This window comes from Capsella rubella, unplaced genomic scaffold (genome assembly GCF_000375325.1).
Source record: "Capsella rubella cultivar Monte Gargano unplaced genomic scaffold, Caprub1_0 scaffold_1, whole genome shotgun sequence".
Classification (NCBI taxonomy): domain Eukaryota; kingdom Viridiplantae; phylum Streptophyta; class Magnoliopsida; order Brassicales; family Brassicaceae; genus Capsella; species Capsella rubella.
The window spans coordinates 12370684-12380652 of record NW_006238923.1 but is presented as its reverse complement, the minus strand read 5'-3'; the positions used below and the strand labels follow the sequence as shown (position 1 = coordinate 12380652).

Below are 9969 nucleotides of genomic sequence, written 5' to 3'. Positions count from 1 at the left end.
GTTGAAATTCTGGTTTAATGCAATTAAATTATTTGGATTATTTGGTTAAGTCTTCTGCTGGTTATTACTGATTGGATTGGTTTAATTGATTTGTTTGGTTTAATTGGTTTAACTTGAATAGGACCGGTTTAGCTGGTTTAGTTGGTTTAAATTGATTAGGACCAATTTTGTTGGTTTAGCTGGTTTGAATTAATTGGGTTAATCTGGTTTGCATACTAAGAAAAACGGGTTGGGTCATTTCAACAAGTCTTTAAGCCTCCCGGACGTAGCAAACCGATCGTAAGATATGGATGGGCTCACGGGTCTAGTGAGAGGACGTGAGGTCCATCAAGAGAGGTGAGCCATGGGATAAGAGTGAACATGGGGCCCACTTAAGAGTTGACGGCCGGGGTGTTACAAGTGGTATTAGAGTCGAACCCAAACAAGTGTGGAGTGGTGGGATCACCATACAGTTCTTTTATTGCGATTTCAGTTATATAAAGCGGAGAAAATGAGGAGGTAATTTTATTTATGTAGACTTGTTAAAATTAGTTTGGCTTTAGGTTTGGTAACAATTAGAGAGAAAGAAAAAGACCAAGTGCTAATAGCTCAATTGGTAAAGCTCTCTAGCAAAAGCTTAGAGGTCGCCGGTTCGAGTAGCACTTGGGACGAAACCATATAACAAGCTTTGGTTTCGGGCCTGAGGGGATGTATGGGCTTCGGCACAGAACCTCTTTGATTATTCAAAAAAAAAAAGAGAAAGAAAAAGAAAAAAGAATTTCCTTAAGGTGAACTATATGTTACGTTTACAAATGAATGTAACTATTATAAAATCATGTCCGAGAATAGCTTTAGAATAGGTGTCCGAGAATAGCTTTAGGTCTATTTTTCATTTTTTTGTTTCTTTTCAAATGTGAAAATGTCAATTTATATATAAAGATATTTTTTAAACCCAAAAAATTGAATTTCTTTAGCATAAATTAGATAAAAGGCAAAAAACATTTTCTGCCCAAGGGCATTCTAATTTCTTGAGCCAGAGCTGAGTACATAAGCCATAATTCCAATTTATTTCCAGGTGCTAAGCACATCAATAGTTGTCAAAAAATTTAAAAATAATAAACCCATTTTTTCAAACCAAATGTGTTAGCTATTCTCTGAACCCGATTCTTTAGCATAATTTGATATGGTATATGATCAGGGTTAACCTTGCTTTTAAAATAATAAAACAATTAAGAAGAAAATGTCTTTAGTCCGAGTAAAAATATTATTTGGTATATGTGAAGATCCATATACATGCACCAATCTATATAAAAATATTTGTTAGTCAAAATACAAATTTATTCATATATATGGCAGATCTACCAATTGTAAACTTGTTTTTGACAATCACAAAAAAAAACATTATGTTCTATAAATATAGCTTCTACTTACAATCTAGAAAGTCATATAACATATTTTAAATAGACTTTTCAGTTTAATACTTCAAGCAAGAAAATGGGCAACACCAAGACTTCGATGACTTTCTTACTCTTTATTACAATTGCAGCTTCTTTTTCCAGTTACAACATTTTGGCTTCAGGTAATGTTTTCTTATTCAGTTTCATTGTTTGAAAGCAAGAACGTTGATATGATTATATATGATATTCATATAGCTTCTACTTACAATCTAGAAACTCATATAACATATTTTTAAATAGACTTTTCAGTTTAATACTTCAAGCAAGAAAATGGGCAACACCAAGACTTCGATGACTTTCTTACGCTTTATTACAATTGCAGCTTCTTTTTCCAGTTACAACATTTTGGCTTTAGGAAATGTTTTCTTATTCGGTTTCATCGTTTGAAAGCAAGAACGTTGATATGATTATATATGATATTCATATGTGGGGACTTTGTGGACATGCAGAGATCAAACCTTCTGGGAGAATTGATGATATGTGCAAGAATACTTGTTCGCCAACGTACGATTATGATAAATGTGTGGCTGATTGAAGGAAGGCTGGGTTCTCATCTGGGAGTTGTGCTACTTCTTTCCGAAACAAATGTTGTTGCACCAAGTGATAGAAACCGATCTTGTCTTTACATTGATATGTTTTATTTCCTTTTGTTGGTTTTCCACAAATTTAAAATTAAATGAGAAAATATAAAATTATTTGACGAATGTAGTTTTCTTAATAAAAAGTCTGAACTACTATCACCATAGATTTCTTTTATTGCGATTTCAGTTATTTAAAGCGGAGAAAATGATTAGGTAATTATGATTTCTGTAGACTTGTTAAAATTACTTTGGATTTAGGTTTGGTAACAATTAAAGAGAATGAAAAAAGAAAAAATAAATATTCTTAAGGTGAACTGTATGTTATGTTTACAAATGATTGTAACTATTATAAAATCAAAACAAGTTATTAGTTATGTTATTTTTTTCGTTGGTATTATTTTGAAAATGATTAGGCAACAAGGTCTTATGATAAAGCTTCTCCTTGTGATAGCATAGCAAAGTACCATGTTGTTATTTGTAATTTCATGATTAGCTTCTAATATATTTCTCTTTTTTTTTGGACAAAAACTTGATTCATTTATTCATAAATATTAGCACAAAGAGAAGGAAAAAAAATGTCTCACTACACCAACTATAGAAGAATGCATGGTCACACATGTCAAATATCATATTGTATACTCAGCTATACCAACTAGATGTATTGCATGGCCACATGCATCAATTATACAACATCATGTAGTCAACACCATAGACATAAAATTCTGGTACACCGGTCAAGTGACTCTGGCGTTGACCGGTATTGACTCCGGCGTTGATTTTTTTTACCAAAACAATATTCCATTTTTTTAATATAATTTTATTTATACTGTTAAAAAATTAAAACTATAATTATTTTATAATGAATTGTTATGGTTTTGTATACTTTAAAAAAATATAATCATAGGAAGAAAATTGTAATAATGATTTTTGTATTTAAGTAAATCACATTATAAATTAATGGTTTTGATTGAAAATGTGAAAATAACCAATTCCCTTACTAATTCATAAGATTTTTCCAGTTTTAATATAGATTCTAATATCTTGAATTATTTTACCATCAGTTTAGCTCTAAATTTTAAAAATAACTAATTATAATTAGAATGAATACATTAAAGATATAAACAAAACTAGTGTTTATATATTAAATTTTTTATGTTTTTGTATAATGAAAAAGATATAATCTTAGGAAGAAAACTGCTATGATGATTTTGTATTTAAACAAATCAAATAATAAGTTAATGTTTTTATTAACAATATGAAAATAAGTAATTCCCTTATTAATTCACAGAATTTTCTAGTTTTAATTTAGATTTTAGTTTCTTGAATTATTTTACTATCTTGAATTTTTCTACTTTTAATCTATATTTTAATATCTTGAATTAAGTACAAAATCACCGTCGTCATTTTTTCATAAGATTATATTTTTTAATAATATAATATCTTAAAATTGTTTATAGTTTTGTATAATTAAAAAATTCAAAAATAATTATAGTTTTTAGTTTTTTAACAGTATAAATAAAATTATATAAAAATATTTTGTAATATTTTTTTGTCAAAAACGGTTAACGCCGGAGTCAACACCGGTCAACGCCACATACAGTTGACCGGTGTACCAGAATTTTATGTCTATGGTGTTGACTACATGACGTTGTATAGTTGATGCATGTGGCCATGCAATACATCTAGTTCGTGTAGATGAGTGTACAATAGAATACTTGGCATGTGTGATCATGCATTCTTCTATAGTTGGTGTAGCCAGCCATCTTTTTTCCCAAAGAGAAAGATACATAAATCCAAAGTTTAAGAACAAAAACACACAAGGCATATAAAGATAGATAATAGGAGTTAAAAAATAATCATAGAGATCTTTGAGGCAAAGGCTAATAAGCGATTTAACACATGTGAGATCAAAGTTTTTCTAACGGATTTCCACAATGGGAGATGGTAGACAAGTTGGTCATAGTCATAAAAATAAATGAAGTTGATAAGGTGGTCATGGCCGTTAGTCTCGCTGGCACGAGAAAGGCTAGATGAAGTAGTACATATAGGTCTGGCTCAACTAAGGTGGACAGTGGGGCAACGGCGTAAAGCCCGTTTAGTTTTTAAAAACTATTCTAAGATTATATGACCCATTTTTATTGTAAAGTAGTAGAATAGGTGACAAAAAATAACATTAGGTCTATTTTTTTTTTTTTTTTCAAATGTGAAAATGACAATTTATGTATAAAATTCATAAGTTTCATAGTTTTCTTAATCAAAAGTCTGAACTACTATCACCATACTGGAAAAAAGCCGAAAAATATCTCATTTATTTTTTATTTGGACGTTTAATAACTCGTCTTTTTTGGTTGGAAAAAAAATACTTCATTTAAATATATTTGGTTTAAAAATATCTCATCTTTAACTTATTGGTAGATTCAGACCCGTGTTTTAACAGCCGTTAACCGACGTGACGGAATTACTAACGAAGTTAAAATATGACTTTATATAGAATTTGTTTAATTGATTAGTTAAATAGTTTAGTGAGGGTTGGTGGCTAACATGTTTTACATTAACTCGTCAATCCCGGTTTCGAGGTCCCTAATTCCTTGTAATTCCTGTTTTTTTTTTTCCTCACCCTTTCACCCTTTGGGCTGCCTGAACTTGCGAGGCACAGTTCCAAATAAACGATTTCTAGTTATCATGAAACGAAGCCCAAAAAACGATCTCTACAATATGTGAAGATCCATATACATGCACCAATGTATATAAAAATATTTGTTAGTCAAAATACAAATTTATTAATATATATGGCAGATCCACCAATTGTAAACCTCTTTTTGACAATCACAAAAAAAACTCATGTTGGTCATAGTCATAAAATAAATGAAGTTGATAAGGTGGTCATGGCCGTTAGTCTCGCTGGCACAAGAAAGGCTACATGAAGTAGTATATATAGGTCTGGCTCAACTAGGTTGGAAAAAGGGTCAGCGGCGCAAAGGCCGTTTACTTCTAAAAACTATTCTAAGATTATGGGGCATTTTATTGTAAAGTAGTCGAATAGGTGACCGAAAATAACTTTACGTCTATTTTTTATTTTTTTTGTTTCTTTTCAAATGTTAAAACGCTAATTAATAATAAAGATATCTTAAAACTCATGTTTTTTTTAGGCCCAAAACATTGAATTTCTTTAGCACAAATTAGATAAAAGGCCAAAAACATTTTTCGCCCAAAGGCATTCTAATTTCTTGAGCCAGAGCTGAGTACATAAGCAATAATTCGCACTTCAAGAGTTGTCAGAAAAGAAAATAAATCATAACTAAGAAACCATTTAATTTTAAACAAAATATCTTAGCTATTCTCTGAACCCGGTTCTTTAACCTAATTCGATATTATATATGATCCGGGTCAACGTTGTTTTTGAAAACAGAAAAATAATTAAGAAATAATCTCTTTACTCAGAATAAAATTATTATTTATTATATAGGAAGATCCATATACATGCACCAATATATATATAAATATTGTTAGTCAAAATACAAATTTATTAATATATATGGAAGATCCATCAATTGTAAACTTCTTTTTGACAATCACAAAGACCTTAATGTTCTATAAATATAGCTTCTACTTATAATCTAGAAACTAACATAAGATATTTTGTAAATAGACTTTATAGTTTAATACTTCAAGCAAGAAAATGGTCAACACCAAGACTTCGATGACTTTCTTACTCTTGATTATAATTGCAACTTCTTTGTCCAGTTACAACATCTTGGCTTCAGGGAATGTTTTCTGATTAGGTTTCATCGTTTCAAAGCAAGAACGTCGATATGATTATATACGATATTCATATGTGGTGACTTTGTGGACATGCAGAGATCAAACCTTCTGGGAGAGTTGATGATATGTGCAAGAATACTTGTTCGCCGACGTACGGTGATGGTAAATGTGCGACGGATTGTAGGAAGGTTGGGTTCACATCTGGGAGATGTGCTACTTCTTTCGGAAACAAATGTTGTTGCACCAAGTGATAGAAACCAGTCTTGTATTTGCATTCATACGTTTTCTTCTTTCTTTTGTTGTTTTGCTACAAATAATAAATTAAATAAGAAAATATAAAATTGTTTAACGATTATAGTTTACTTAATCAAAAGTCTGAACTACAATCACCATACAATTATTTTATTGCGATTTCAGTTATTTAATTGGAGAAAAAATGAGGAGGTAATTATGATTTATGTAGACTTGTTAAAATTATTTTGGATTTAACTATTAAAGAGAAACAAAAAGAGTGAACTATATGTTACGTTTACAAATGATTGTAACTATTATAAAATCAAAACCAATTATCAGTTTTGTTATTTTTTGGATGGTATTATATTGAAAATGATAAAATTTCCCCTTGTGATAGTATAGCAAAGTACCAAGTCGTTATTTGCAATTTCAAGATTAGATTCTAATATATTTCACTTTTTTTCGGCGAAAAACTTGATTCATAAATCATAAATATTAGTACAAAGAGAAGGATACATAAATCCAAAGTTTAAGAACAAAAACAAGCAAGGCATCTAAAGATAGATAATATGAGTTTAAAAAATAACCCAAGAGAGTTTTGAAGCAAAGGCTAATAAGCTAGTGAACACATGTGAGATCAAAGTTTGTCTAACGGATTTCCACGATGGGAGATGGTAGACAAGTTGGTCATAGTCACAAGAATAAATGAAGTTGATAAGGTGCTAGATCAAGAAGTATATACAGGTCTGGCTCAACTAGGGTCGACTGAGGGGCAGCGGCGCAAAGGCCATTTACATCTAAAAATATATTCTAAGATTATGGGGCCCATTTTTATTGTAAAGTAGTCGAATAGGTGACCGAAAATAACTTTAGGTCTATTTTTCATTTTTTGTTTCTTTTCAAATGTAAAAATGCCAATTTATATATAAAGATATCTTAAAACTCATGTTTAATAGGCCCAAAAATTTGAATTTCTTTAGCATAAATTAGATAAAAGGCCAAAAACATTTTTTGCCCAAGGGCATTCTAATTTCTTGAGCCAAAGCTGAGTACATAAGCCATAATTCCAATTTATTTCCACGTGTTAAGCACATCAATAGTTGTGAAAAAAAATTTAAAATAATAAACCCTTTTATTTCAAACCAAATATCTTAGATATTCTATGAACCCGATTCTTTAGCCTAATTTGATATGGTATATGATCAGGGTCAACCTTGTTTTTGAAATAATAAAATAATTAAGAAGAAAATCTCTTTAGTCCGAGTAAAAATATTATTTGGTATATGTGAAGATCCATATACATGCACCAATCTATATAAAAATATTTGTTAGTCAAAATACAAATTTATTAATATATATGGCAGATCCACCAATTGTAAACTTCTTTTTGACAATCACAAAAAACTTTATGTTCAATAAATATAGCTTCTACTTACAATCTAGAAACTCATATAACATATTTTTAAAATAGACTTTTCAGTTTGATACTTCAAGCAAGAAAATGGGCAACACGAAGACTTCGATGACTTTCTTACTCTTTATTATAATTGCAGCTTCTTTTTCCAGTTACAACATTTTGGCTTCGGGTAATGTTTTCTGATTAGGTTTCATCGTTTGAAAGCAAGAACGTTGATATGATTATATATGATATTCATATGTGGTGACTTTGTGGACATGCAGAGATCAAACCTTCTGGGAGAATTGATGATATGTGCAAGAATACTTGTTCCCCAACGTACAATTATGATAAATGTGTGGTTGATTGTAGGAAGGCTGGGTTCTCATCTGGGAGTTGTGCTACTTCTTTTGGAAACAAATGTTGTTGCACCAAGTGATGGAAACCGATCTTGTCTTGACATTGATATGTTTTTATTTTCTTTTGTTGTTTTTCCACAAAAAAAAATAAATGAGAAAATATAAAATTATTTGATGATTGTAGTTTTCTTAATCAAATGTCTGAACTATTATCACCATACATTTCTTTTATTGCGATTTCAGTTATTTAAAGCGGAGAAAATGATTAGGTAATTATGATTTCTATAGACTTGTTAAAATTAGTTTGGATTTAGGTTTGGTAACAATTAAAGAGAAAGAAAAACAAAAACAAAATATCCTTAAGGTGAACTATATGTTACGTTTACAAATGATTGTAACTATTATAAAATCGAAACCAGTTATTAGTTATGCTATTTTTTACGTTGGTATTATTTGGAAAATGATTAGGCAACAAGGTCTTATGATAAAGCTTCTCCTTGTGATAGCATAGCAAAGTACAGTGTCGTTATTTTCAATTTCAAGATTAGCTTCTAATATATTTCTCATTTGTTTTGGGCAAAAACTATATTCATTTAATCATATATATTAGTACAAAGAGAAAGATACATAAATCCAAAGTTTAAGAACAAAAAAAAGCAAGGACTATAAAGAAAGATAATAGGAGTAAAAAATAATCATAGAGAGCTTTGAGGCAAAGGCTAATAAGCGATTTAACACATGTGAGATCAAACTTTTTCTAACGGATTTCCAGGATGGGAGATGGTAGACAAGTTGGTCATAGTCACAGGACTAAATGAAGTGGATAAGGTGGTAATGGCCGTTAGTCTCGCTGGCACGAGAAAGGCTACATGAAGTAGTACATACAGGTCTGGCTCAACTAAGGTGGACAGACGGGTAACAGCGTAAAGCCCGTTTAATTTTTAAGAACTATTCTAAGATTATAGGGACCAATAATATTGTAAAGTAGTATAATAGGTGACCAAAAAAATCATTAGGTCCATTTTTAATTTTTTTTCTTTTCAAATGTGGAAATTCCAATTTGTGTATAAAAATATCTTTAAGACATGTTTTATGGACACAAATATTTGAATTTCTTTAGCATAAATTAGAGAAAAGGTCAAAACCATTTTGTTCCCAAGGGCATTCTAATTTATTGAGCCATGGCTGAGTACATAAGCCAGAATTCGCACATCAAGAGTTGTCAAAAAAGAAAATAAATCATAACTAAGAAACCATTTAATTTTAAACAAAATATCTTAGCTATTCTCTGAACACGGTTCTTTAACCTAATTCGATATTATATATGATCCGGGTCAACGTTGTTTTTGAAAACAAAAAATAATCAAGAAAAAAATCTCTTTGCTCAGAGTAAAAATAATATTTATTATATAGGAAGATCCATATACATGCACCAATGTATATATATATAAATATTTGTTAGTCAAAATTCAAATTTATTAATATATATGGAAGATCCATCAATTGTAAACTTTTTGTTGACAATCACAAAAACCTTAATGTTCTATAAATATAGGTTCTACTTATAATCTAGAAACTCACATAATATATTTTGTAAATAGACTTTATAGTTTGATACTTCAAGCAAGAAAATGGGCAACACCAAGACTTTGATGACTTTCTTACTCTTGATTATAATTGCAGCTTCTTTGTCCAGTTAGAAAATCTTGGCTTCTGGTAATGTTTTCTGATTAGGTTTCATCGTTTCAAAGCAAGAACGTCGATATGATTATATATGATATTCATATGTGGTGACTTTGTGGACATGCAGAGATCAAACCTTCTGGGAGAATTGATGATATGTGCAAGAACACTTGTTCGCCGACATAAGGTGATTGTAAATGTGCGGCGGATTGTAGGAAGGCTGGGTTCACATATGGGAGATGTGCTACTTCTTTCGGAAAAAAATGTTGTTGCACCAAGTCATAGAAACCAGTCTTGTATTTGCATTCATACGTTTTTTTCTTTCTTTTGTTGTTTTGCTACAAATATAAATTAAATGAGAAAGTATAAAATTGTTTAACAATTATAGTTTCTTAATCAAAAGTCTGAACTACAATCACCATACAGTTCTTTTATTGCGATTTCAGTTGTTTAAAGCGGAGAAAATGAGGAGGTATATATGATTTCAGTTGTTAAAATTTGTTTGGATTTAGGTTTGG

At 30.2% G+C, this 9969-nt stretch overlaps 1 protein-coding gene and 3 pseudogenes across 1 annotated transcript; all 4 read left to right on the top strand.

Annotated features, from left to right (window-relative positions):
* The first annotated feature begins 1473 nt into the window (after positions 1-1473).
* On the top strand, positions 1474-2040 carry LOC111828705 (annotated as a pseudogene).
* A 3656-nt stretch (positions 2041-5696) lies between these two features.
* On the top strand, positions 5697-6030 carry LOC111828704 (annotated as a pseudogene).
* A 1484-nt stretch (positions 6031-7514) lies between these two features.
* Positions 7515-7848, top strand: LOC111828710 (defensin-like protein 43). The gene is made up of 2 exons (XM_023777265.1): positions 7515-7599; positions 7694-7848. Exons 1-2 carry the CDS (start codon positions 7515-7517, stop codon positions 7846-7848), a joined length of 240 nt encoding a protein of 79 aa, XP_023633033.1.
* Positions 7849-9399: 1551 nt separating this feature from the next.
* Positions 9400-9736, top strand: LOC111832355 (annotated as a pseudogene).
* Positions 9737-9969: the final 233 nt, after the last annotated feature.

Excerpts from the sequence above, each read along its gene's own strand:
- LOC111828710 (XM_023777265.1), top strand. The coding sequence starts at position 7,515 with ATGGGCAACACGAAGACTTCGATGACTTTCTTACTCTTTATTATAATT. Across the intron at positions 7,600-7,693 it reads TTACAACATTTTGGCTTCGG|AGATCAAACCTTCTGGGAGA; the intron begins GTAATGTTTTCT and ends GTGGACATGCAG.